Source organism: Rhinolophus sinicus, chromosome 11, assembly GCF_057876585.1.
Source record: "Rhinolophus sinicus isolate RSI-liver-muscle chromosome 11, RSI-T2T, whole genome shotgun sequence".
In the NCBI taxonomy this organism is placed as follows: Eukaryota; Metazoa; Chordata; class Mammalia; order Chiroptera; family Rhinolophidae; genus Rhinolophus; species Rhinolophus sinicus.
In genome coordinates this window covers 339,030-365,629 of record NC_142511.1, presented here as the reverse complement: position 1 = coordinate 365,629, position 26,600 = coordinate 339,030, and the positions used below count along the sequence as shown (strand labels likewise).

The 26,600-nt window shown below is 57.4% G+C and overlaps 2 protein-coding genes across 2 annotated transcripts; both read right to left on the bottom strand.

Moving 5' to 3' along the window:
• Positions 1-1,280: 1,280 nt before the first annotated feature.
• FCRLA (Fc receptor like A) lies at positions 1,281-6,771 on the bottom strand. The gene is made up of 5 exons (XM_019712978.3): positions 6,540-6,771; positions 3,655-3,804; positions 3,101-3,367; positions 2,440-2,724; positions 1,281-1,724 (listed from the first exon to the last, which is right to left on the bottom strand). The coding sequence occupies exons 1-5, from the start codon at positions 6,613-6,615 to the stop codon at positions 1,423-1,425; spliced, it is 1,080 nt and encodes a 359-aa protein (XP_019568537.3). The 5' UTR covers positions 6,616-6,771; the 3' UTR covers positions 1,281-1,422.
• Positions 6,772-10,651: 3,880 nt separating this feature from the next.
• LOC109435241 (low affinity immunoglobulin gamma Fc region receptor II-b-like) lies at positions 10,652-24,880 on the bottom strand. Its single transcript, XM_019712985.3, has 8 exons — positions 24,679-24,880; positions 21,002-21,022; positions 19,743-20,000; positions 15,407-15,661; positions 14,651-14,773; positions 13,193-13,240; positions 11,343-11,380; positions 10,652-11,189 (listed from the first exon to the last, which is right to left on the bottom strand). Exons 1-8 carry the CDS (start codon positions 24,767-24,769, stop codon positions 11,106-11,108), a joined length of 918 nt encoding a protein of 305 aa, XP_019568544.2. The 5' UTR covers positions 24,770-24,880; the 3' UTR covers positions 10,652-11,105.
• Positions 24,881-26,600: the final 1,720 nt, after the last annotated feature.

Sequence of the window (26,600 nt, the reverse complement as noted above, 5' to 3'; positions counted from 1 at the left end):
CCGGACGATTCTCTCACCCCACATCTCTATCCTCAGCTTCTGTCTACATTCTCCCCAAGAGGCATCTTTTCCTCCGTCACGGATTTCTCCCCACAGACCTTCCGACTGCTCGCCCCTTTACCACACGACACTTAGCCACTGTCATTCGATACCTGAGCAATTCGCTGAAGCCTACCTGTCACGACAATTTCTGGACAAGATGTGCCACCATCTGACAAGAATTCTGCAAGGAACTGTCCTCAGGGATGATGAAGACAGGGATGGCAGCTCGCTGTCACTGAGTGCCCCGGTGTGACAGCGCCCGGCCACGTGCCTCACACACACGGCTTCCTACACAACACTCGCAGCGTGACCTCCAGGGTGACCCTACTCCTCTGTTTCCTTGTGGCATGTCTGCGACGGCCACATACACATCTTTTGTAAACCATTGTGGGTCAAAACTGCGCACAGAATAACTCACACAAAGAAAGGGCCCCGTGGGGGACGTGGCATGATTCAGGACAGCCTTGCTGGGATAGTTCCCACATCACGTACCAGCTCAGTGACCAGCGGCCCCTGTGGGGTCCGTCAGGCTGGCTCTCGCTGAGAACGCACATCAGCTGTCCACACACAGAGAGAGGCATTATTATGGTGCCGAAATAGGTTAATGAATATTTGTGAGAAAAATAGTTCAGAGACACCTAATTAAGTAATTGTGGCTCCAGCGGCACCATCCTCCACACAGATTCTGCATCCAGAGGACCCCGTGGGAAGCTTCCCACCCTCCTTTAGCTGTTTCATGGGGTGAGGGGGGGGTCTGCTGACACAGACACTGACGCAGTGTGTACCTAGTACATTATAAACTCGGGCAGTAGCAGAGGCCAGTCAGGTGCCAGCGTGTAAATGACCGTCGCTGGTGAGGCTGGGAGGGGGAGCTCATTCAAAGGCAAAGCCCCCCCCAGTCCAGCACTGCCTCCATTAGGAGGGGGCCAGGTAACCCTTTGTTGTGGGAGGGCTGTCCTGAGTATTGGAGGATGTTTAGCAGCTCCCCTGTTTTCTACTCACTGGATAGATGCCAGTAGCACCCCCACAATGTGACAACCAAAACTCTCCAGACATTGCCAAATATCCCCTGGGGGGAGGGGGGCGAGGGGATTGTCCCCGTAGAGACAGCTGTGTGAACTCAATCTCATTGCTTCTCTTCAATCACCAGACTCGGGTCTGGGCAACACAAGCCAATTCCTGGTGGAGAGAGAGCAGGGTATGTTGTCACGTCAGGAGAGACTGCACAAGTATACAGCTGCAGCTGTACAAATTTATTTATACTCGCCCATCTCTGCTCCTCTAACAAGGCCCGGGGCAACCTGCAGAGCTCTTTATGCATGAAAGGGAAATGAGAAAGAGCTGGATTCTGGGTGGGGGGCAATGCTGAAGGTGAACTGTTCACTCATATTTGGCACGACCTTTCGAGGTCTGAAGCTTCAGGCGGCCAGACAAGTCCCTCAGCTCCACGACCAGGTGACCAAGCAGAGCAGTCATGTCTTGCATTTGTTTGAGAAGAAGGCCCATCTGGTGGTGCAGGTGGGGGTCCGGGGCCTGCAGTGGACAGGGCTGGCCCGGGCCCTCAGAGGACAGTGGGGGTGATGCAGGCGGAGGCTCCGAGGGGTCTGTAGCCGTTGTTCCTGGAGCGGCTGATTCCTGAGGAGCTGGGCTCAGGGCGGGGGGTGCAGCAGGGCTGGGGGGACCTGGGTGGGGGGCAGGAGACATGCACCAGTGAAGTGTGGCCGGCCCTGCCCTCACACTCCCGCTCAGCCTTCCTCGCTCCACGGGCCCAGGGCAGCAGAGGCTGCGTCCACAGCAGGACCTGAAGCCTGGCTACCTCTGCATGAGGCCTCGCCACTGGAGAGCTGTGGACATTCGCAGGGAGACTCTAGTTCCCTGCCAGGCATGTGGCAGCTGTCCCAGGCCAGCCTCTTCACGGCCGTCACACTGGTGTCATGCCCCTCCCTGTGCAGCCACCAGCGTTTGCAGACACCTCTGCAGGCCCGAGTCACCTCCTCTTTAGGTGGAGCCACTCCTGTCCCTTCCATTATTTGTCTGACGACATGGTCCCAAGCCCCTCAGTCCCCTGCACACCCCCTCGGGTGGACGCCAGGGCCCGGGCGGCCTGAACGGGCTCCCAGAGCTGAGCGCACACTCAGCTCCCTCGTCCTTGTCTGGAGGCCGGATTCGCACAAGAGCCCAGGACTCACTCTGGGAGCGCAAGGCCCAGGGCAGCAGCTGTGGAGCGGGGTCAGGCCTTGGTGTGGTGAGGAGTCGCCACGGTCTGAGGGAGAAGTCCCCTATGTGTGCCCTGCCGTCACCAGGGCCCCTGGCCCATTGTCCTTGTGACCCCGCTGACACAGAAGCCCAGCTCAGGGGCCAGCCATCCTGCCCCCCCTTTCACTCATGCGAACTCACCCTGCACCCTGACCTCCAGCCTCGGGCTCTGTTTCCAGACCTGGCTGTCCTCGGTGGTGGCTTCACACCAGTAGGACCCAGCGTGGGCCGCAGAGACCGCGGGGATCTGCAGCTCTGGGGACAGGGCCCTGTCACACACTGTCCGACCGTCCTTGTGGAAGGAGAAGAGGAGGTGGGTGGCTGACCTCTGCGGGGGCAGCTTCGTCTGACAGATCAGGGTCACCGCGTCCCCCTCCTGGGCCTCGGCTGAGGGTGTGGCTCTCAGCACTGGGACTGGAAAGAGTTCTGGGCAAGAGGCAGGCGAGAAGGACAAGTCAGGCCATGCGTCGGGGACACACAACACACCAAGGGCCCAGGCACGCTTCCCAGCAGGAATGAGCTCTCAGGAAAGTTCTATCTGAATCTGTCATCGTGTGGGCAGAGCTAGGAAAGACCCTGACAGTCATCCCACTGGCAAAACACACGTGGGTCTGCGGGATGGGTATCGGGACTGACGGGTCCAGTGACTTGAAAAGGCAGCAACCTGCTCCTTGGGCTTCAGTGACCTCGTCACCTCAGGGAAGGCGAGCAGGCTCCTGTCACTCCCCACCTACTCTGCCACCCCCGCCTGCTCTGCCACCCCCACCCTGCCGCTGCCACCCCACCTGCCTCCTGCACTCACCTTGGACGGTGATGGCCACGGAAGCTGCCGTCTCTGGGTTCCCAGGACCCAGGCTCCTGAAGGCAGCACTGCAGTGGTACTGCCCGCTGTCTGCCTCTCGCACCGCAGCAATGGAGAATTCCCAGTGAGGTCCAGGGGGACCCAGAGGTGAGCCATCTCGGTAGAAGGTGACCTGGGTCAGCGGCCAGCCTTGCCAGGCCTGGCAGCGCAGGACCAGTGGGTCCCCTTCAAACACCGGCATGGCTGGACCCTGGAGGACCAACCAGTCTGCGACCCAAAACAAGAGCTGAGTGTCATTGACTGCCCTCCTTGGCAGCTCCCCCAGTGCTGCCCACAACAGGCCCCCAAACTTTCTCTGAGGGTCCAGGTAACTCTCACTGGTTGGGCGAGTGTAACAACTTCTCTGGGGCCCGGGACTGAGGGCACCCTGGTTTCTGGCTGAAGATGGGAAAGGGGGGATCGCATCTATGGCCAGTTTCCTGGGCACTGTGGGGCCAAAAGCAGAGATTTGGGCAATGGGAGTAGGCCTGCCCTGGTCAGCCCCAGGGCCTCACCGTAGGACACGATCAGATGGAAGGGCTTGCTGAAGGTGTAACCCTTCACCTGGAAGTCCTTTTCCCTTGAGTTCTCCAAGGCACCGGTGTGGCAGCTGCTGTCCCGGGTGCTGACGGGTCCCTGGCACTGAAGCGTCTCAGAACTGGCCACTGTGGGGGGGGGGGGGGGTGGACCGAGAAAAGGGGGCTGAGTCTTGGAGACGGAGGACAGGACACGGCCCTCCAGAGGGCGTCCGCCCTCCCCTGGTGCAGCGTTGTTTTCAGTGGGAGACCCGCACGGGCCTGGCCTCACTGGGTTCCACATGCTCAGGGAACACTGTGGTTTGGGGAGGAGGGTGGGGAGAGGTGGCAGGAGGGGGTTCACCAGCATGACATCCAGCTGCTGCACAGGAAACCAGAGGCCAGACCCAGCGCCGATGGACAGAGGGCAGCAGGGACGGGACACGGTCAGATTCTAACGTCCACTGGGTGCTGGCCCCCGGCCACGCGGCTATGCACTTTGGCGATTAGTTCATCATCCCAAGGCTTCCAGGCACGTGCCCTCACCCCTGCTTCATAACCCCTTAAGAGACAGGCTGAGAAAACTCAATTAACTTGCCCAAAGTTTAAAAAGAGAGTTGGGAAGGGACAGGGACCCAGGTGCGTGCAGGCTCCACGTCGCCGTTCAGACACGTCAGTCCTCGGGGACTTTCGTCCATGTTTTCATTTCCCAGACTCCACTTGGCTCTTCGTCACTGACTGGTATCAACCAAACTGCTTTGGGACCTGCTTCCTGCTCCCCGTGTCACGTCTTCACCTTTCAGCCACTGTCCCTGGAACGTTCCCTGATGATGGCAGAGCCCTTTCTGTGTCCTCTCTGCCCTGACCCTCTACTCCCAGCCTATACTGGTAAGGATGGAACAGTTCCTTCTTTGCTTCTGGTTGGGACGTAGCGTTGTGCATTTCCCACCACTTCTCCTCAGACTCTTGGCTCCATGGTTGCCCCAGGCAGCGTGATTCCATGTCTCCACGAGGCTCCTATCCCTCCTGACCGCCCCCCACCCCCCCTTCCAGCCCCACAGCCACTCACATGTCTCAGTTCCTCCCTCCCCTTCCTGCCCCGTCCTCTTCCTGCCCCTGTGGCCTCCCTCAGCCAGGTTGCTGGCTGCTTCCTAATTCTCTGTCGTCGGCACCAGGTGCTTTCACGAGATGCTCTCTCAGCCCTGTCACCATCCTTTTCAGTTCCTCCACTGTCGGTCAGCTGGACACAGACTCCTTTCCTTTTTGACAATAAAACCCGGCGCTTACACTGAAAAAACTGTGGTAGGTTATCAGTACGCTCACTTTATGAATCACAAAGCCAAATCTACAGGTATAAAAAGTGACTTTTCCAAAGGGACACAGAGCTGCTGGTAAAAAAGAAAAGAAGGGGTTGGAAGCAGAGTCTCCCGTTCTGTCTGTGCCCTGTCACACACGTGCTGCGTCTTCATACAGCCACCCCGTCCTGCCGCTGTGAGCTCAGTAAAAACACAACAAAATCACTGTGCCTGAGAATTCAACAGGATGAGACAGGATGAGACAAGGCTAAAAACAAGAGCAAAAGGCCTCGCCCCGCCTAGTTTAGTGGACGGCTCAGACACATGACGACATTATTTCAGCACGAGGAGGAAAGTGACAAGAAAGGGAGAAGAAGGTTCAGGGAAGGCGTCCTGATGAAGGTGGCCGAGGCTGAGGGCTTAGGGTTGCCTGGAAGTGTGTGTGTGAGAGGAGGCAGGAGTCATGCACAGGTCATTTCAGCAGAGGGAGCAGCATGAGCAAAACTTGCGGACCAGCAGGAGTCTGGAGTGAACGTGTGATTCTAGCGGGCTGGGCTCAGGGGACAGCAGAGGCTGCAGAGGTTAAACAGGGGCTGGGTACGGAGCGTGGACTGGCAGAAGGGAATCACAGAAGTCACCGGCTGCAGAGTACAGGACACAGGGGTGAGTAGGAAGTCACCAGGCCGGCCCGAGTGAGCAACGAGCTCACAGTCCTTATGTTTCAGGGAAGGGACTGGCTCCAGGGACAATGCCGAAGGTCAACTTTGCCCAGCTTGGTGAAGGATCAGATGCAGAGCGAGTGCGTCTGGGTGGACACCCCTGAGATCAGAGAGGGGGAGGGGAGAGGCGGGGCCAAGGGGCCAGATGGGTTCGGCTCCGGTCACGTTGTGCGGCCACACCTGTGACACGTGCAGGTGGATGTGTCCTGTGTGAAGCTGCAGCCGGAAAGCATGAGCCATGTTGCAGGTGTGATTTAGGCTGATTTGCAGGTGTAATGGCGACATGACACTGACAAATAAACTCACTAGGGAGAGCGCGTAAAGAAAGGAGAGCAGGGAGGCGAAGGCAACGGCAGAAACACAGCATGTGAGGGGACGCGGGGAGAAGCCGGCCAGAGGGACCTACAGGTGGGTGGAGTGGCGACGTGGGGAGCGGGGTGGAGGGCGCCAGGACGGGTAAGCGACCGGCGGCGCCCGCACCGCGCAACCTCCCACAGGATAAGAAGGCAAAGCGGGTGAAGGCCTCGCCAGCACAGAGGTCATCGCCTGGGCAAAGGTGACCCCGTGGTAGCCAGACCGCAAGCACAAGTGAGGAGGGGGAGGGAGCAAGCGCAGAGTACTGCTAAACTGCAAAAAGGAAGGAAAGGGTGGACGTTGTCACGACAGAGAGCATCACAGTAAAGGGGACTCTTGGGGTGGAAAAGCCTGGAAGACTTTGACACTCAGAGCCCTTCAGTCCTGCACACACACGTCCCGTGTCTAGCTTCCTGCCCCACATGGAGGGCGAGAGGCTGCCCAGGCTGCTTCCCTTTGGGTCCTTCCCCAGTCAGGCCCAGCCCGTCCCCATGGCAACATCCAGGCACTCACTTACCCAGGAGCATCTGGGCTGCCCAGAGCACAGCAGGGGAGAAGGGGGCCCTGGCCGCCAGGACACAGCCCAGATCCATGGTGGCCGTGAGTAGTTCTCGTGCCGCCTCAGACACCCTGATCAGCTTCAACACGAAACCTCTCAAATTAGAAAAGAGGAAGTAAGTCTAACTGTCTCATCGCCTCGCTTCTGGGGCCTATCTTCAACTCTGATTGGCTTTCGTCATTCAGGTCCGGCCAGGTTGGTCCCAGCGCCCTCATCATCCTCGGGGTGAGATGACAGTGGTCCAGTGGTCCAATTTCCCCATGGAGCTCAGAGAGCTTCCACAGCAGGTCGTTGTCTGACCCCCCAGTGGCCTTCACAGACACACGGGAGCGCTCAGGGCAACAGCTGTCCGTGTCACTGGTGAGACTGCTGGGGAAGGAGGCGAGGACTGGCCTGGAGGCTGCACGGAAGCCACTGGGGGAGCGACAGTGGGTGTCAGTCTCCTGCCTTTCATGTTTCTGACGACCAGACCGGGGCAAGACAGGGAAGAAGGTGGAACGACACCAAAGCAGACCGGACTCATCCCACACAGGCTCTGACCACGTTTGCACATGCATTTGTGGTACCAGGAGGCTGTGTGGTGTCAGGGGGAACTAAGCACGAGGCAGAGACAGTCCCCAGGGAAACAGTCGAGGGAAAAAGAACACGGCTGCCCAAGGACCAGGAGATTGCCTCGGGTCAGGCCCAGCCGCTCTGCCCCTACGGGTAGATGCAGGAGGCATCTGATAGCCTGAGAAACCTGAGAAGAACCAGGAAGGGGGCAGCATGGAGGCCACAGCAGCTCCCTCAGCTCCAGGTGGCCTCGGGGGACCCACTGTCCCTGCCTCTGTATGTCAGCTGCTGATTTGGCTCCCTTGTCACGGGGGCCAGCCTCTCTGCCCTCCCATCATCGCACCACCAGACCCCCAGTGGTTATGTGGGGATGAGACGAGCCGTCGGGAATGGGGGAGGCAGAGCTGCTGGAGGACAGGGAGGGCTGGTGCGACCCCCCCACTGCACAAAACCTCAGATCAAAGCAGACAAGCATGGGGCGTGGCCGGAGAGGGCAGGCGTTTCTCGATCTAAAATAAGCACTTAGAATAAATTTTCCATCATCTGAGAGGCTGTGTGTTTGTGCAGGAGGCCCCAGGGAATCCAGGGCGGGTGAGTGCGAGTGTGGGGGAGGCACTGAGGCAGTGAGCCTTGCAGCTGAGGTGACGAGACCCAGTGGCCCCAGAAGAGGAACACAAGGGTTGGCCAGCCCTCAAGAGACGGAGCAAAAGAGACGCATTCCGATGGCCTCCACCACTAACCCCCAAGTCTCATGCGTCATGAAAAGTATCCTTTTGTGAATTTGTTTAAAAACAGAAGTTTAGAAATAAATGCATAACGTAGTAAGTCTCAATAAAGCAGAAGAGAGAATACGTTAGCAGACAAACAGAGGCAAAGACTTGATCATGGAGTCAAAAGCTGTGACAAGACTAACAACACCGACAAAGCTTTGTCAGGTCTGATTAAGATAAATGTGGTGATGAAGGTGGCTGGCCCCCCAATGATCACTGCACTCGGACCAACAGAGCTGAGTAAGCTATGGCAGAGCTGACCAACGATACGAGAGAAGGGTTTCCTCACTCTTAAGAAAGAGACACATCTCACGGAATCGAACCAGCGACCTCGGTATTAAGAGCACAGCGCTCCAATCACCTGAGCCCTCGGGCCGGCCCCCCCTTCTTTCTTTAGATGTCTGGGCATGATGTGTAGAAGTGCTGTCACCATCTTCCCACCACCTGAGGGCAGTGCCCAGAGAAGTTCAGAGCAGTGGACCAGTGACCTGACCTGCTGGAGACACCCTGTCTCTGGACTTTTTGTTACGCGAGATAATACATTTCCTTATAGTTTAAGCACATTTGAATCATGACTTCCTGTTATTTCCAGTAAAAGTCTCCCTAACTGATAAAAGAAAACCTAAGAGCCGGGTTTGAGAGGGGGGACGTAAGGACAGACACATAAATTATCACCAAAAAACTAGAAGAGAATACAGCGTCCAACTGCATGCTGATAAAATGGCTGCTTTCCTAGGAAAGTCAAGTTTTTCCAAATTGACTCCAAAAGAAAGAGCAAAGCCTGGTCAGACCAATAACGGCAGAAAACGTGTTTGTTAGAGAGCGATCCTCACAGAGGCCTCAAGCCCATACGCTAGTCCAGGATGTTTCTACCAAATCTAAACTCACTAATGCTCACTAAGGGGGAGAAGCTACAAGAAACGGGGTGTTCAGGAAGGGAGGACGCTGGTGTCATCTGGGCAGGGCCTTTAGGATGGAGGGGCTGTGCCTGCTGTCACAGTGTCACTCTCCTCAAGAGGCGACTCCCCAGGAACAGCGGCCGCCCGGCCCAGCCTGGGGTGCAGCTCTCCTCTGATCAGGGTAAAGATGGGCCGCCTGCCCACACAACTAAGAGGGGGGTAGAGCTCTTCTGCCAAAGCCAAACGGGGCTCTGTGGCAGGATCAGGGGGAGCTCACAGGTAGGGACAGTCCATGATAATCAGACTGGCAGGAGTGAAAAACGCCCAACACTGGCGGGGGTCAGTGCCCTAACGTACTTTGGGAGGATGTGTGAACTGCTGTTTCAAAGAGAAGATGAGAATATCCTTTGAGCCCGTGGCTCTACTCTAGGCATTGATGCTGCAGAAATACTCATGCATGCAGTCCAAAATATCATCCAACAATGTAGTTTGTTACAGCCTCACAGTGTGGATTACAATGAATACTGGAAACATTGAAAATGTTGGTTAAATAAAATATGGTATATTGTGCTTATACTCTGGAATACTATACAATCCTCAAAAAGAAAACATTTCCAAGGAATGCGCTCCCCAATACGCTCTTCATCAAAATAAGCGGCCTGCACAAGCATAGGTGCAGCACGGCCCCATTTACAGTCTTAGAAAACTATAACCATGTATTAGATGCACATCCCCCCAATCCAGAATTACATATTACATGTTCAACCCCAGTTATCCACAGAAAGGGGAACAGGACTGGGGGGTAAGGACAAAGGGGAATTTCATCTTTACTCTTTCTATTTCTGCATTGTTTGAGCTTATGTGCTTACAATGAGCATGAATTCTTGCCTATGTGTATTTATGGACATGTGAAAATATAATGTGATCCAATTCTAAAACTATGTATCCTTAACACGTGCTGCTCGAGGCAGGAACATGGACTGACATCCTTTAAATGGTAGCATTGATTCTTTCTGGTTTGTGGGTATATAGGTGATCTTAATTATCTTTTTCATTTACCTGTATTTTAATTTTATAAAAAACATCAGTGCAGTAAAAAATTTACATATGAATCAAAGAAAATAGGTTGTCACTATGTAATTTATAAATAAAAGGATATATACACTGTTACCAGAAAAATGGCCAAGAGAATGTGAACGGGAAAGTCACAAAAGCAGAAATAGAAATGGCTAATAGTCTTAAATTCTCTAATTCTAAAACAGAGTTTAGCATAAAGCAAGGCCCCCAGTAACCTGGCCACTGTAATTACTGTTGTTCATTATTGTAACAGTATGTGTGGAGTAAATATGAAACATACCATAGACAGCCAGGGAGACTACCCAGCCAGGGCAGCAGCTAAATCCTGGATGCAACAATGTTGTACCCAGAAGCCGTATTAGGGTCCCGGAAAAGAGGCCTCTCCAAGGGCACCCATGAACCCTCCAGGAAGCTGTCAGTCATGAGTCTAACCTGCTGGGACGGCTTCTCTGAGGCCACATATCCTTCTGGCCACCGACAGGAGAACTGAGCGGCAGGACATCAGCACTCTCCACTGAGGACACACCTGAAACAGGTTTCCTGAGAACAGGAGTTGCAAAACAAAGTGATGGTTTTATTTGTGGGGGCGGGAGGGGGGGAGAAGGCAAGGAAAGAAGGATGCAAATTTCAGGCAGAGGGACTCACCCTACAAGCCCACCTTCCCTCCCCATCTGCTTCCCTCCATTACCTTCCCAAGAACCTTACCACTGACGAGAAACAGCCCCCAAACCAGCCTACATTCCAGCAACAGAGCCTTAAGACATAGTGGGAATGTTGTCATCACAGAGTTTTATTATAAAAGCAACACATGGTCTGTACACGAAAGGTGAAGACAGAAAAGAGCAGCAGAGCCCGCCCCCTGAAACAGCCACTGTAACGGGAAGGGTTAGTGGGCTGCAGCATTTCTGCAATCACGTCTATTTACACAATTTTTCTTGTGCGACCTGTAACGTGAGCATTTCCTGTGCGGCTACAGAGGAATCAGGATGTGACAGTGGAGGCTTGATGGTGAGAAGTGCTGAGGCCCAGGGGTCAGCCCGCCAGTCACCTGGGACGCGTCGTGTGCACTGTCAGGACAGGGGGCCTCAGGATGTACAGGGATCAGTGTGGACGAGTCCTCGTCCTTTGGAAGCACCGCAGCCTCCTCCTCCCCCTCCCGGAGGGCAGCCTGGCCCCTCTGGCTGCCCTGCATGTCGCAGTCGTCCAGGTGAGGGTGGGGAGGCTGGCTACATGTTCTGGTAATCATTGGGCTCCGGATCTTGCTCCTGAGCCTCTGGATGCAGCAGGAGTGAGTAGGTGATTGTGTTCTCCTGCGGAGAGAGAGGCAGCTTGGATCCCTGGACAGGAAGCGGGGAGGGGGGCTGAGGGAGGGGCAGGCAATGGTGGGGGAGGGGCAGGTGATGGAGGGGGAGGGGCCGGTGGGGGAGGAGCGAGTGATTGAGTCGGGGATGGCAGTGGCTCACCTCCTTTTCGGCAGCCTCTTCAGCATTAGTGACGTTGGCTATGGGCAAAAGAACAGGTCAGCTGGGGCACTACTGCTGGCGCCTACTGCCAAGGTGGCAGCTGCCAAGCAAAGCCCAAACCCAACGCCAGCAAAGCCCAAACCCAACGCCAGCAAAGCCCAAACCCAATGAGTGAATGCATGGCCCACCCCACTCTGGAGCCCCAGTCTGGGCCCCACTGGCCACATGGCAGCCATTTGGGCCCCATGCTTTAGTTTTTGCTTTTCAGGGACAGCTGAGTTTTCCCAGCAGTGAAGCAGGTGGCTCCTGGGATGGGGGGTGGGGAGGGTTGCTCAGTGTCAGCTTGAGGGCAGGTCTGGAGTTTTGCAGCCACAGAATTCACCAGAGAACCCTGAGGGCCACGCGCACTGTGGCTGGGGCAAGTGCATCTTTGTTGGAACTTGGAAGAAGCTGTTTCCGCGATGACATTAAAAAGAAAGCGATTGAGCGAGTCCTTTTCTGGTGACTTCCCTCAGGCTTTGCCAGCGGGAAGCAGCCTCAGTGCGTGCCGTGCGGGGAGGGCAGGGGTCTGAGGCGACACACCCAGCATGTGTGCTCTCCCCTGTGCCAAGCACCCTTTTTCCAGGCTCCACCTTCCGGCACAAGCCCATCCTCACTGCTCTTTCTAACCGCCCCCCCCCTGCCACCCCCCGCGGGCGGGCGGCTATGCCTTGGCACAAGCCCATCCTCACTGCTCTTTCTAACCGCCCCCCCCCCTGCCACCCCCCGCGGGCGGGCGGCTATGCCTTCCCGCGAGCCTCAGCCCCGTCCTGGCTGCGAAGTGTATTTAGGCCAATGGAGACAGAACCAAACACCGGAGTGGCTGGTCCTGCGGCATGTGGGTTTCTTTCCAGACCTGGGCTGGCCCGTGTGGACTCGGGCCCAGTCCCCCCCCCACTTGGTCTGGCCCAGGGATACAGGGCCGCCCTGCTCCAAGTGCAGCCATACAGCGCCACGTGCTCAAGCTCTCAAATCTGTTGCTCAGCTCTGAGTCACCCCCACCGTCAGAGGCCCCTGAGGGCCTCTTCTCCTGCCCTGCTCTGCTGCCTGGGAGACCGGCTGGAGAACATTCCGGGTCCTTCATGCTCTGGCTCTAACTAGTCAGGGAGTCGCCTGGGACACTCCTGCTCCTCCCACACTCCCACCTGGCCAGAGCAGGATGTCACTGACTCGTGTCAGACCTGCAGGGGCTCAGGGCTCATTTCCTCAGTGAGCGGCCGAACCCCCGAGGGGGAAGGACTTGTTAAAGCTCCCCCCGCACAAGGGTGACAGAGCACGGGCCAGGCCCACACGCAATAAGCCTGGAACCCGGCTTTGCCCACAAAGCCCACTCGTGCCTCCAGACCCCAGGACTTCCCGTGTCCCTGAGAGCCGAGCCCGACCCCCTCGGCGTCACTGCACACAGCCAGAGTCCAGTGACCCAGGGTTTTCCCCTCGGCCTCCTTCTTTCCTCTTACAATCTTCCCCCTCAATCCTATTTGCCTCCATCTTACAACTTCTAGCCTCTGTCCTGTGCCAGCTCTGCCAACGCCCCACAGAAAGACCCAAATGTCTCTCATTTCCTGCTCTGGAAATGCCCCCAGCAGCCCTGGTCCCAGAAACCTGGACACAGCCCTCCCTGCTCTACCCGGCACAGGGGTCCCTCTTCTCCCCGTCTCCAGAGACGTCCTCTTCAGGCCCAGGAGTGAGCCTCAGAGCTGACCAAGCGATTTGAGCCCCTGCCCTCCTCCCTCTCCTGTGCCCCCAGCTGAACCCACACAAGCCATTCCGTGAGCAGACGCAGCGGTAGCCCCCCCAGGGGCCACACTCACCTGGTTTCTCAGGTGCGGCCTGTCCCTTTTCCCTGCGTTCAGGGCTTCCTGGGAGGGTCAGGAGGGGCACACAGGGGGTTAGTAGGATTATGGGGTGAGGCCTGAGTCCTCGGGGCCGAGGACCGGAGACAGGATCGCCCTAGAACCAACACAGACCCTTCCCCTCCCCAGTGCCAGCTCTCTTGCCCAGGGAACTGCCCCAGACCGTAAACAGGCTGGTCTAGAGACACAGGCGTCCCTACGCCAACTGTGGGACACTGGACTCTCAGAGGCCACTCCATTGGTCTTCTGAGGCCCCCTCTGCCTTTGAAAAGCACCACGTTCCCGTCTCTCTGAGTCACTGCAGTTGCTCTTTGGGAACTGGGGTCCTGGCTGTGACCTGACCGACGGGAGGTGTTAGTGCTTGGGGAGGTGTTAGCAGTGCTTGTTCCTCCTGAGTGGTGACTCCGTGTCAGGGTGGCCCTAGTGCTTTTCAGGGCGATGTGTTGGGACGATATGCTTATTGGATTTCTAGGGCCTTCCCCCTCTCAGTTCTCTGCACTCATTAGCCATAAACCGGTTCCCAGAACTGAAGCTCCTCGCTTCCTGACTGCCCAGTCAGTGGTCGCCCCCGCACTGGGTGCTGGGGGAAAGAGAGGGACAAGGGGCCTACGTCTTCCACTGGTCCGCAGCGAAGACGACCTGGCCCCTGCCCGTCTATCCTTTTTTCTGCCTCTCAATACATGACTTCAACAGCACCCTCCTCACGGCTCCTCCAAGCCCCATCCTGGCCACGCCACGCCTCATCTCCATGGCTCCATGCCTGGAAGGCCCCCCAGTCCTCTCTGCCTGGCTGATGCTCTCCGTGGGGATAACACCCCACCCTTACATGCCGCTGTGAGAGCTTCCGCCTCATTCATCAGGACCATCTGTCAGGCAGCTTCTGCTCATGCCCTCTTTTGCAGATGGAGAAACTGAGGCACAGAGAAGTCGAGTGACTGACCAAAGGTCACACAGCGGTGAGCTGTGGAACTGAGGTGGCACGTGGCAGTCCGGGCCAGCACCGGTGCCTGCAGTCACATACCACACTGCCTCCCGTGAAAGTTTCTGTAGCGCCCAGCCACGTGGCTATGCAGGCTCGTCTGCACCCAGGGCCTTCGCCTCTGTCACTGCTCCAGCCCCTCTGATGATGATGATGGACTCGCATTCTGTCTTCCCTACCATGCTGTGCGCTCTTTGAGGGCCCAGACTCAACTCCTGTGTCACCCAGAGTGTAGCACAGTGCTCGTGCGACACATACGCGAGTCTGTTCAAACCTTGTTGAATGAATGAATGAACATGAATGAAGAAATAAAACACGGGGCCACATCTGAACGTCAGGATTCTCTAGCCCAAAGATACGGGTTCTGGCAATGCTTGGGGTTAGGGCCTTGGTCAGGGAGAAGCAGAGAACAAGAGGGACCAAGAGGAAGCACAAACCTGAACTATGCCGTAGCCGCCGGCGGAAGCAGACCACCATGGCCGTGATGGCTGCCACAGAAGCGATGCCGACCATCACAAACACCACGAGCATCACCAGGAAAGTGTTGCCAGAGCTGGGCCCTGAGGAACACAGACCTCAGGATGGGCAGGCGCCCCCTGACCGCTCCCTCCCCAGCCAATCGCCCAGAGCACAGCCCCTGGAGCTGTTGTGTCTGGGCCACACACAGGGGCACCACACACTGTCCCCCACCCCAGGTCTCTGCACTGATCTCAGGTGTGCTACTGAGTGCAGAACAGAGGGGAGAGTTCCTCAGGGATATGGGGGGGCCTGAAGCCCCCATACCAGGAAGCACCACCGTGCAACACCATGCACCACCACTGCCTTGAGCTGTCCAGCCCAGGCCACGCTTTGGAGAGCAAATGGGCAGCACCGACATGACAACTAAGAAGACACGAGGAGAACGTCAGTTCTCAGGAAGGTCCAGGAGCTTAGGGAGCCTGCACCAAAGAGGGAGGTGCGATCGCCACTGCCCTGGGGGAGGGGCCTGCATCTTAACAGGACACCACAGTCTCTGAATCTGGAAGCTGAGAGCTCTGAGCTCTGGCCCCCACTTCTGCCCCCCAGCCAGTCTCTCCTCCCTATGGCCAGTTCTGCTGCTGTGGCCCTTTGCAGGTGGTCATGTGGGTCCAATGACCTTGGTCCTGACTGTCCATCCCTCTCCTCCCCTCCTTCCACATGGACAGTGACCCCACCTTGGATGGTGATAGTCACAGGCTGTGACATGTGTTGCGTGCGCCCTATGATTCCCAAGCAGTGGTAATCGCCACTGTGGCTGGCGTTGGCTTGTGGGATGGAGAAGCTGGAATTCTGGTAGGAAAACATCTTGGATTTTCCATTATGGTAGAAGGTGATCTTGTGCAGAGGCCTGTTCCTCCAGCTGTGGCACCTCAGCTTGATGGACTCGCCGGCCTGGAACACCAGGCGAGGGGTCTGGAGCAGCAGCCAGTCTGAAAGACAAAGGGAGCACAGGACCCGGGAGGTGAGTCGACTCGGACCCAGACCATCCTGATGGCTGGGGCACGAGGTGTGGAGGGAAGAGCTTGAGTCTGGAACCAGATGGGCCTGGCCTCTATTCTGGTGCCCGTCCGTGAACTCTGGAGTCAGGGGCAGTCATGTGACTCTCCTGGGCCTCGGTGTCCTCATCTGTGAAGATGGACATAGACATACCACGCACAGTAGTTCCTGGCACACAGTAGGTGCTCAGGATGTGCTGGTCTTCTCTTTCCTGTCCTGGGAGGAGGTGGCTGCAGCCGCGTCCTGCCCCACAGGCCTCTGCGGGAAGGTCACAAGAGACCCCAGTGCAGTCCCTCCCCTGGGGGAGGAAGGAGGATACAGTCTGACAGGAGACACGTGTCTTTGGGGACAGTAGAAAGCCACGGACACCCAACAAATATCAACTCATTTGATAAATGTGAGGAATGTGGAACGCTCTTCAGAGGGGTCTTTGTCTGAGAGCAGCAGTGCCACGGCGGGCGGTCACTAGTCTGCTGTATAATTTCCCCCCAACTTTCATCCTTTTACTGAGGAAGAAAAAATATTTAACATTTTTGTTGTTGAGGAATAGAGCCTCAGGTGGGTAGACTCCTGGCCTCAGCCATGCACCTCTGTCCTGAAGCTCTGGGACAGAGCAGACTAGGGACTGGAAAGCAGGTAGGAGACAACAGAGACTTGGCAAGAGCCACATGCGGCCACACAGACACTGGCAGCACAGCAGACCCAGGCCAGCAGCGTGAGCCTGCCCAGAAGGCAGGTGGAGGGCTCAGCACCAAGGGGGTGAGTGACAACAAAGAGAAGAGTCGGCCCCAGCCACCATGGGACAATCCAGAGGGAGCAGTGGGGATCACCCGATCCTGCCACTGGTGTCACAAAACTAGAACACCTACGTCACCTGGCCCTGGCCTTCCCACCCTGCACGTTTCTCCTCCTGGAGAAGGGTGACCCTGGCCGGACACCCCAGTCCAGGGGAAGGCTGAGTGGTCCTGGTTCTCCAGACTGCCTCTTTCAGGAAGACTGGATTATAGGTGGGGATGCTGAGAACTGTAGATTTCTTAAAATGGAGTAGAGCCCCAAGAAACTGTCTAAGCTGTCACCATGTAGCATCAGCAACTCATTCTGTCACTTCTCATCCCTGTCCCTCTGGGGGACGGCTCTGCAGAGACAGACTTCACTGGAGCACCTCTGTGCCCTGCAGAGTCTCTGCTGGTGCCAGGTGAGAATACGGACAGTGGGAGGGTCGGCCTGAGGCTGGTCTGTGCCGAGGGCCAGCCAAGGGCTCCTTGAGGACGCTTGTCTTGGTGCAGACCTTGGGGGCAGGGCCCAGCTGCAGGTTCATGGCACTCATGAGATGTCCTTCTCTCAGTAATCAAAGGGCCTTTCCATCAACCCCCTGGGAACAAAGGTCCTCTGTCGTCTCCGGGAAACCCAGAGAGAAGCAGTGAACTCCCGCATGTCCCCACTTTTTGGGCTGGGCTTCCCAGGAGACGCAGGGTGGTGCAGCGGGACCCTGCTGTAGGCGGGGCCATGTGGAGGGTCCCCAGGGTCTCTGTGTCCCAGGAGATAGGGCTCCATCACACCCGGCGCTCTCTGAATGCTGGCTGGGATCCTATCATCCCGGTGGCAGCCCTGGTCTGGACACCGGTGATGTCAGCTGTGGTGGTGAATGGGCACAGTGGCTTCTTGAATGGCTCTGCACCATTTCCTCTTCAGCCAGAAATGGCAGCTCCAGCTCACATCACGCTCCTAGTGCCGCTCATGAAGCAGAGCCTCTCTGCTCACTGCTGTGCAGGGCTCACTGCTGTGCAGGGCTCACTGCTGTGCAGGGCTCACTGCTGTGCAGGGCCCACCGCCCCCCTAGCAGGACACGCGCCTTCTGTCCACTTGGCACACGCTACCCTCGCCCGAAGGCCCCCTGACTGATTCTCACTCAGCTCTGCCAGAGCCCGGTCTGCGGCGGCTTCCCCATCTCCGGTTCTGCTGACTTCCTGTGCACCAAGGCCCTCAGTGACGTGGGTGGCAGTTGGGCCATCACCGTAGCCTGTGGGGCTCTGAGTCACCCACTTCTCTGGACACCATTGCTGTCATAGGGGAGGAGCTCGGCTGTTAGCTGCCCGCCAGTGCCTGGGCCAGCTTTCTCCCCAAGACCACTGTCCTCCAGCCCCTGGAGACCCCTCAGCAGGATGCACCCGGGTGGAGACACCGTGTCTCCTCTTGGGACTCAGCCTCACGTCTGACAGTCAACGTTGGGGTTTGCTGGCCAGTGCAGAGGCAGCAGGGACCTGGCTGCTGACAGAGGGGCAGCGAGCTACATGCCATGCTGGGCCCGGCGGTGCTGGCACTGTCCCTGGACGGGACGCTGCTGCTACTGATCCCCACCTGTTTCTCCTCAGGTGGTGACTGGTGCTGAGTCTGGAAATGGGACCTGTGTGGGTGGCAGAGATAATGAGGGTCTATGGCAGGGTCACGGGCACACCTTGCAGCCGTTCCCATCGGCTTCTGCCTTGTGCCTCGGACAGGCTGCTCTGGCTCAGGGTTGCTGTCACGGTTGCTGTGGGCCGCAGGCCGGGGCTCCAGCTCTCCTGGGCCAGCTCCCAAGAGCAGCGGCTCCTGAGGACGGCAACTGACCCAAATGCCTGGGCGTAGGCCACCTCCAGCCGGACTCATGGAGCCTGGGGTGCGGTCCCACTGTGCCTTCAGCTTGACTCAGGTTGCAGGGCTGATGGAGGCCCCAGAGGAAACCAGAGGCACGGCCATGGCCTGTCCAGTGACAGGGGACTGAAGGCAGGGGAAGGGGCTCTATGTGGAGCCTTGCGCTGAGGCCTGTGGCCCCTCGCGGCCAAGTTCTGCACCTGCTCTGTCTGCTCTGCGTCCAGGACCCCAAGCAGCTGGCACATCCCGCTGGACTGTGGCCACCGTCTGGCAGGCATCGGGGTGAACGGGAGGCTGAGGCATTCCCGCCCGGGGTCTGTAGATCCAGGCAGGCCTGGGGCTGGTTGGGGTGGGGAGGTGGCGGTCCCAAGACCCTGAATTGTGTCTCACTCTGGCCCCGGCTGATGAGCTGGTGGTCCGCGACCTCAGCTGCTGCTGGAGCGCAAGCGGGGAAAGTGCCACCTCAGAAGCCACCTTGCCCGCTGTCCTCAGTGACAAGCCAGCTGCCCCTGCCTTGGGGACTCCATCAGGGGAGCCACAATTCTGTTGGCTCCCAGTCTCCGTGACGGGGGCCCCGGGCACCAAGGCTGGGGCTCTGACCCAAGTCCTCCAGGGAGGCATCCATCTCAAGTATTTGTCCGTCCGTCCATCACCAGGCGTCCCCACACCTCCTCCCCTTGCCGAGTGGCAGGGACAGCAGGCCTTCCCTCGAGGCCTGTCACTTCCTGCTGGGTGAGGGGGTGCACACCCACCTGGCCCACCCGGAACTTCCGAGGAAGTTTTGGGCATCAGCTGAGGGAAGGGCACCGAGTGGAGAAACACTGGCAGCACCATCACATCGTAGCTTTTCTCAGGAGCTTTGTGACATCAGCAAACACTTTTGAGCCCTGCCCTGTGTCAGGACTGGAAATGCAAAGCTTTTGATTGAAGTTGCTAGAGGGTGGGGGCAGTGAAGTGCTGCCACTCACGGACCTGTGTGCCGAGAAGGCTTGGGTACCCCACTGAGCAGGGGACTGAGACAGACGGAGCTCACGGGTTTCTACAGACAGCAAGTACTAGGGCTAGAACTCTGCTGTGTTCCATTCATGCCATAAAAGCCACAGTTTCCTTCTGCTTCTCTCACACCAGGCGGCCTGTTTGTGGCCTTGGCACCACCTTCTTGCTCAATGAGGACTGAGGCAAAACAGCCCAACATACACCAAGGCACTGCCACCCCACCCCACGCAGAAAGAGGTGCAGGGGTGAAAAGGGAAACAACCACTTCAAACAGCTCACAGCCGTGCTTCCCAGCGAACGGCCACCCCTTCCCTGAAAGCCTGGCCATGTCAGCAGCTGGCATCTCTCCTCGCCCCCTCACGCCTCCCGGGGCCTTGCTCCACTGACCGGAAACCACGTCCAGATGCACGGGGTCACTGAGGCTGGTCTGGTCCGTCTGGCAGCTGTAGTTCCCACTGTCACTGCTGCTGACCTGGAGGTGGTAGCTGGGCTGGACCTGGGCCGGGATGGGGTTCCCGTTGTGGAACCAGCGGGTGGGGCTGTTCCCAGGGGCCTGGGGCCCCTGGCAGCTCAGAGTCACGTTGTCCTCCTGGAGCAGGTTGATCCACGGGGGCTGGAGGCTGAGCACCGCCTTCGGGAGAGTTGCTGAGGGGCAGACGGCACAGGCAGCATGAGGAAAGGGCCCCCACCCCAGGCCCCAGAACTGTTTGTCACTGAGGGCGATTCCTCTTCCACATAACACCCCCCAGGACCCAGGTACCAAGTCCCCTAGGGCATTTGACGACCCCTCAGAAGGACAGGAAAGAGGTCGTGGAAAGGGGTCGGACGAAGCACACACCCTAGGAGGAACGTGCTCTCACTGAGGGCGCCGGATGCAGGCCCCCCCACACGCACACCCCACTCGGGGCTCTCATTTTCCTCCCCTGTGAACTGAGGCACTTGGACACTAGTGGAAGAAGGCAGGCAGTGGAGCTGTGAGGCCTGAAGGCAGGTCCCTCCTGACTGCGTCCCTCCCCTTCATCCCCCAGCACGGGCCTGTCCTCGCACCAAGCACAGAGGAGCCCCTGTGACGCCCAAGGAGAATGAAACAAAGGGGGAGAAAGGCTGGCGGGCGGGCGAGCAGGGGCCTGGGCTCAGGGCCCCGGAGAATCCCCGCCCCGCTGCCCTGGAGTGGAGGCCAGAGGGCCAGGGGGAAGCCGCCACCTCCTTCTGTGTCTGCCTGGCCCGAGGCGCTCACATACAGGCCCAGCAGAAGACCCACCGACACGTGGGGGCAGCAGAGCAGACCAGCAATTTCCACGCAGCCAAGACTATAACTGGGCTCTTTTTGGGGAAAACTGACTGCGTGTAGGGAGAGGAAGGAGACTGACAGACAGAAGGGGCAGCCTTCTCTTCTGTGACAACAACTGCGACACGGCCACACGTCAGCCAGCGTAACAGGACAGAAATGTGGGAGCACCTCTGTACCAAGGTGCCCATCCTGCGTCCCTGGGAGGGAGGGCAGAGGGGCAGGGAGCCAGGCCCCCCGTGGGGGCAACTGTCCTTCCTGGCTCTACCTGGGAGCTTGGGGTTGGACCAGCCCCAGGCACGGCGCTGGGAGCAGAGGCAGAGGGCAGCTGGGGGACGGAGAGGATGGGGCCACTTACCAGGTGTCCCGGCACCAGGAGCTGTAGGGAGAGAGCAAAATGAGTCCAGAGCTGGCAGGCAACGACGCTGACTCTACAAATCATGCCCTCCTAGCAAAGCCTCCTGACTCCCTGGCCCTTCTCCGTCCCCATTAAGTCACCCATATTGTCCACACCTTCACTTGTTCAGCCACGTGTTACTGAAACGACCGCGTGGGCAGGCGGGTTGGTGTCCCTGAAGGATACTGAGCTGTCATTCTGACACATTTCTCTAGTAAACGCTCCTGCTGCCTTGTCTGGGGAGTGACACTCATGTCTCCTCACTCCCCACACTCCCTGCCCTGGCCGCCAGCCCCTCGCATGTAAAGGCCATGCCTTCCTTCCTGCTTCGTGGAACTCTCACGTCTTCCCCGTAAGCTGTCATCTCTACGGCTCCCTCTGTGGCTTTTCACCGGGGATGGTGTCTCCTGCTTGTGCTCATGTTCTGTCCTGGGCCGTCCCTGTCACCCTCTGTCATTCCCCTTCTGTCCGGCATCACCAGTTTCTCCTTCGCAGCTGGATCTTTCCCACCCACATAAAATACTCCAGGATTTTTCATAAAAAGAAAAACTCTCGCTTGACTCCACGTATAATTCCAAAATTATTTCTCCTCCCCGTTTCATACCAGATTTCTCCATTTGTTTCCTGTACTGGTCCTCCCAGTAGCTTTCACTCTCTGCCTTCCCGAACATCAAAACCTGTCAGGTGGACACATCTGTCCCCGTCCTCCCAGTAAGTGTCTCTTCACCATCGCCCCGTTTCTGGGGCCTGGAAGCCAACCCACCTTTTATTCCTCTCTCTTTCTCTTTCTCTCTCCCGAACCCCAGCCCCCTTCACAACAGTAGATCTTGGCTCACCGACTTCTGTCCATGGCCATGGCCACCATTCTAGCTTGGGTCACGGCCAGCTTCCTCCCGCCTCCTAACTTGTCTCCCCACTTCTTTTGTGCTGCCCACAGTCAGTCTCCCACAGAGAAGCTAGACTTACTTTGAAAATACCAAATTAGATAACATCACTCCCTGCTCACCAGCCCTTGGTGGCTTCCTTTGCTCCTTTTTTTATTGTTGTTAAATTTTTATTTATTTTAAATGTTTTTCCAGGACCCATCAGCTCCAAGTCAAGTAGTTGTTCCAATCTAGTTGTGGAGGGCGCAGCTCACAGTGGCTCATGTGGGGATCGAACCGGTAGCCTTGTTGTTAAGAGCACCGCGCTCTAACTAACTGGCCACCCCTCCTTTGCTCTTAAAATGTAAATACGCGTGTTGACAAGACAACGGCTGGCACGGGGCCTGCTCACCTTTCCAGCCCCATCTGTCTCGAGCCCTCTTATCCACTCACTGAGCTCCAGTAAAACCAGCCCTCCTTAAATCCCACAAATGTGGGGCTTTGTGTGCTGGCCCTCTCTGGAAACCTGCTTCCTTTGTATGTTCCAGGGGCCAAGTCCTTGTGGCGCCTAAGGTCTCAGCTTAGATGTCACTTCCTCAGGAAACTTTCCATATCCTCCTGTTTAAGTAGGCTGCTCTCTCGGCTCCGCGGCAACATTTCTTATCAGAGTATCCTGTTTTCTCTTCGTAGCCCTTTGCGGTTTATATTTATGCTTTTGTGTTTGTTCGTTCATTGTTTCTCTCTCTCTGCAGAATGGAAGCTCCAAGAGGGCAGGACCCACAACAACTTTTATTCGCCCATGTTCCGGAAACAATCCCTGAGTCTCGGAGGGAGATAAGGGGCCCTGACAGGGTGCTGACGGTAGGCAGCAGAGGAAGACGCAGGCACGAGAAAAATCTAAGCGAGAGAACCGAGGACCGGCACGTGAGGAGGTGTGGGGGTGACATAAGTGGGTGATTAGGAAGGTCAGTGTGTGCACACAGGCAGAGACGTTAGCAGGAGGAGAGCATCTGCTCGCGGGAAGTAATAAGTTGGGTCTTGAATGGCTTTTTTTTCCTGAGCTGGTGAACCCACCTGGGGTGTCCGAGCAGCAGGTGGAAATATGAAACTGTACTTGACACAGCGAGAGGGGTGGCTTTGGAAGTCACTGACACAGAAGTGACAGCTGCACAGCAGAGGGTGCAGGCCCGGCAAGGGCGACAGCGAGGCAGGAGGCTGGGCAAAGAAGAGAGACTGAGGAGGACAAGCGATCAGAAGAGATGAGAAGGTGGGGAGAAGCCAGAGATCGTGTATTCATTCGACAAACAGTCATGAGTGTGGGGAGGGAGACGGCAGCCGTGTGGCAGCTCTCGTGTCCCACAGAGGCGCCCGCACACGGCATTTACTTAAAGCTTCAGCCAGGCACTTGTGGTGCCTGTGGAAGCAGAAGGGGCAGTGCCCACAGCGCCTGCTGCAGGGGAGACCCACAGGGGCAGGCCAGTGGGGGAGACCTGGAGCTTTCTTTAGTGGGCGAAGGCACGGCCCCGAGCCACGCATGAGGGCCAGTGACTCAGCCACGGCCCGAAGATGTCATGACCTCAGGGTGCAGCCTGGATTCGGGGAAGAAGACACAGGCTATGTCAGAACTGAGTCATCTAGTGACGAACAGCCAAACATGGTGGCCCAGATGGGAATGGAAGAGATGGGGCATAGCCTTGGTGGCGTAGCAAAGGGGCCAATGAAAGAAAGTGCCCAGTCTGCGTGGCAGCCCTGCCCAGTGGCTGGCACCCTGGGAGCACCATTGGCAGAGGCAGAGGGGCTGGCCGCCTCTGCAGGCCTGCGCGTCCCCGAGAGAACAGTGAGATGGCCTATCTGCTCGCGGGCTGCTGGCTTCCTCTCCTGCAGCCCCGTCCACACCACCCAGCGTTGACCAGGTTTGACTGTCAGTCATGCATGTAACCTGGTGGGGGTGGTACTGCATGTCTTCCTCTGGGCCGTCCTGAGGTCCATGTGAGCTTGGGAGTCAGTCGTGGCCCCAGGGCTCCCCTCGGTGACCTGCCCTGGACCGTTCCTGCAACCAGCACCATCAGCCTCGGGCCCAGGCCCCAGCTGACAACATGGTAAGCCATCCGTCCTGGCCCAGGACCCTGGCTTTCGCCCTGACCTATGCCCGTAGCTATGCGGTGTGAGCAAACACACACCATGTCTTGGTCCCACACTTGGTGGTTCCAGAATTGCCCAGGTGGCACATTCTCTGAGCCACGCATACCTGGGAAACCCAGGCCCTCTCTGCTTCTCCCCAGGGCAGGAGAAGAGGCTTTTGCTGCCCGGAGTGGATTCAGGGGTGCAGAGAAGAGTCACTGCCCCCTGTTTGCCCCCCCCACACACACCCCCAGACAGTGCTAGCCTCCGGCCTAACATTCGCTCCCTGTGAAACACAGACCTCTAAGGAAAGAAAACAGCCTGGCCACCCAAGTCCAGATCATGGCACCTTCCTCAGAGCATATTCTCATGTGCGGGTGGCAGAGTGGCAAGGACCTTGGTGCCTAGTAGGATTCAGCAAGAGACACTGAAAACCCCCAACCCTGCCAATTTCACTATTTGCCAAGGCCAGCAGGGGTGTCCGAGTTTGGTCTCCCTCAGCCTACCGTTACCCTCCAGGTTTTTTTGACATGCTTTGCACGCTACCTACTAGCTCACCCAAGCTCAGCCCCAACCCAGGTGACATAGCTGAATCAGGAAAGCACGCCTGGCTTTGTTCCTCTTCCTCTGTCCCTCCTGGGGACCGTGACTCACCCACAAACAGGAGAGCTGTCCACAGCAGCATGTGGCCCAAAGGATGGCAGGACATGTGGTCAGCCCGGTGTCTCAATGAGGGGGCCCCCATCACCCTGGCCTCCGACAGCACCAGCACGGCAAGCACGGGCTTCTCTGGACGCTGGACAGTTGTACCCCAGAGGGCAGACCAAGTCTGGAGCCCAAAAGGGGAAGTGAGAAGCAGCGTCTTTTTATCACGGGCTCCGCCCTCCACCCGCTTTCCTCTGAACTGCCCCTCCCTGAAGACTTGGCCTTCCCAGAATGAATCTGACCCAGCCGGACTCCAAATTCACCAAAATTTTATAAACTGAGGAACAACTTCCTGCTCTTCCTCTGGGGCCACAGCTGGGCTCGGCCTGCGAGGAAGAGAAGAGGGGACAGTCACCCACACGCAGCTCTGAGCCCCACTCTATCTCTCCAGAGAGGGTGGGGGCGGGACGGTCAGCTCCAGCTGCTGGGTCCGGACCCTGGGAGTGCCCCCGGCAGCAGGTGGTGGCCTCTGTTAGGGTCCCTGACTCCCGTTTGGGTGTGGACCAGAGACGAGGAGGTGTGTCTGCTGGCAGGAGGACGGCCACACTCCTTCTCAGTTCCCCCCCCTCGTTCACTCATGACCTGCTTCTCTAGCTCTGCCCCTCATTCCTGCCCTGTTCTCAGCTCGATGGCGGAAGAAAGAGCAGAGTCGGGGCCCCTGGTCCGTATCAGTGAAGACCAGCATGCATACCTTTCAAGCAGGATTTCTCAGCCTCAGTACCACTGACATTTGGGGCCTAATAAGTCCTGCTGTGAGGACCTGTCCTGTACATGTCAGACGCTTGGCAGCACCGCTGGCCTCTCATGCCAGGGGCACCCACTAGCTGTGAAAATTAAAATGTCTCAACATCAGCAAACGTCCCCTCGGTTTGCCAATGGCCCTGGGGCTTTTGTATGCCAGCAAAGCACCTCATATGGCATGGGTATCCAGCAAACGCTAATTTCTTCCTCTTGCTTTCTGTCCATATCCTGAGCACCCCCAGAACTGGGGCCTTCTGGCACCCCTCTTGGGACCTTCTCCTGGGGCCTCTTTTGCAAATGCCCTCTCAGGAAGCACACTGTGGTACAAGGAAATGACATTAAAACCTGTGATCTTCAAAAGCCTCGACAGCTCCCACCCCTTGGCTGCAGGTTTTTACTACCGGCCCCAATCTACCTCCAGCCCTTATGGGTTTTTAGGTGAGAAGGCCAGATCTTTATCTGTGGTCATTTTTAAGTCTTTTGTCATTGACAGACAGTTATTGCTTTATTCTGGTGCTTCTGCAAAATTGAGACTCATGGAAAGGACCCTGGGGAGAACTCCCAACCACTGTCACAGGTGTCAAATTACAAGGTGTGGAGCCTTGGATTCACACTGTCACAGCTGATGAAGGCTCCACTGACATCTGGTCCCCTACAAACAAAGGAGACCTCAAAGTCAAGCTGAGCAGGCGAAGCTGCTGGTACCATGAAGTAGGCGGCTTCCGCACATGACCTTGCAGCACAAATCCTGGCTCCTTCCCGTCGTGCACCTGCTTCGCCGTTCCTCCTTTCTCTTTCTGCTGCTTGGAGACAGAATACGACCATCTTTATTTCTGAGGCTCGTGCAAAGGAGGAAGCCTGTCCACTGACTGGTTTTGCCACCGAAGACCCTGCTGGGTCATGGTGCTGAGGGCCCTGCAGTTCTGCCTGTCACAAACGTCTCCCTGATTTCCAGAGCCTCCATTTCTCAGGACCAAAGGAAGCCCCTCCCTGCCGTGCCAGCCATCACTCCAACCCTGCAAGTCAGCCCCCTGCCTCCAGCCCACTAACAAGAGGACGCAGAACGTACTGCCTGTATAGCCGCCAGGCCCTTACGTCTTCCTGAGCTCCAGGCTGTCACCCCCCAGTTC

What these genes read in the sequence shown, in the direction of transcription:
- FCRLA (XM_019712978.3), bottom strand. Translation starts at nt 6,615, where the DNA reads ATGGATCTGGGCTGTGTCCTGGCGGCCAGGGCCCCCTTCTCCCCTGCT. An exon ending in GGCAGCCCAGATGCTCCTGG is followed by an intron (nt 3,805 to 6,539) that starts GTAAGTGAGTGC and finishes CCCCCCCCACAG; the next exon opens with TGGCCAGTTCTGAGACGCTT. An exon ending in CCATCTGATCGTGTCCTACG is followed by an intron (nt 3,368 to 3,654) that starts GTGAGGCCCTGG and finishes TTTGGGTCGCAG; the next exon opens with ACTGGTTGGTCCTCCAGGGT.
- LOC109435241 (XM_019712985.3), bottom strand. Translation starts at nt 24,769, where the DNA reads ATGGGGGCCCCCTCATTGAGACACCGGGCTGACCACATGTCCTGCCAT. An exon ending in GCATCTGGACGTGGTTTCCG is followed by an intron (nt 15,662 to 19,742) that starts GTCAGTGGAGCA and finishes TTTGTCTTTCAG; the next exon opens with ACTGGCTGCTGCTCCAGACC. An exon ending in GCGGCTACGGCATAGTTCAG is followed by an intron (nt 13,241 to 14,650) that starts GTTTGTGCTTCC and finishes TGACCCTCCCAG; the next exon opens with GAAGCCCTGAACGCAGGGAA.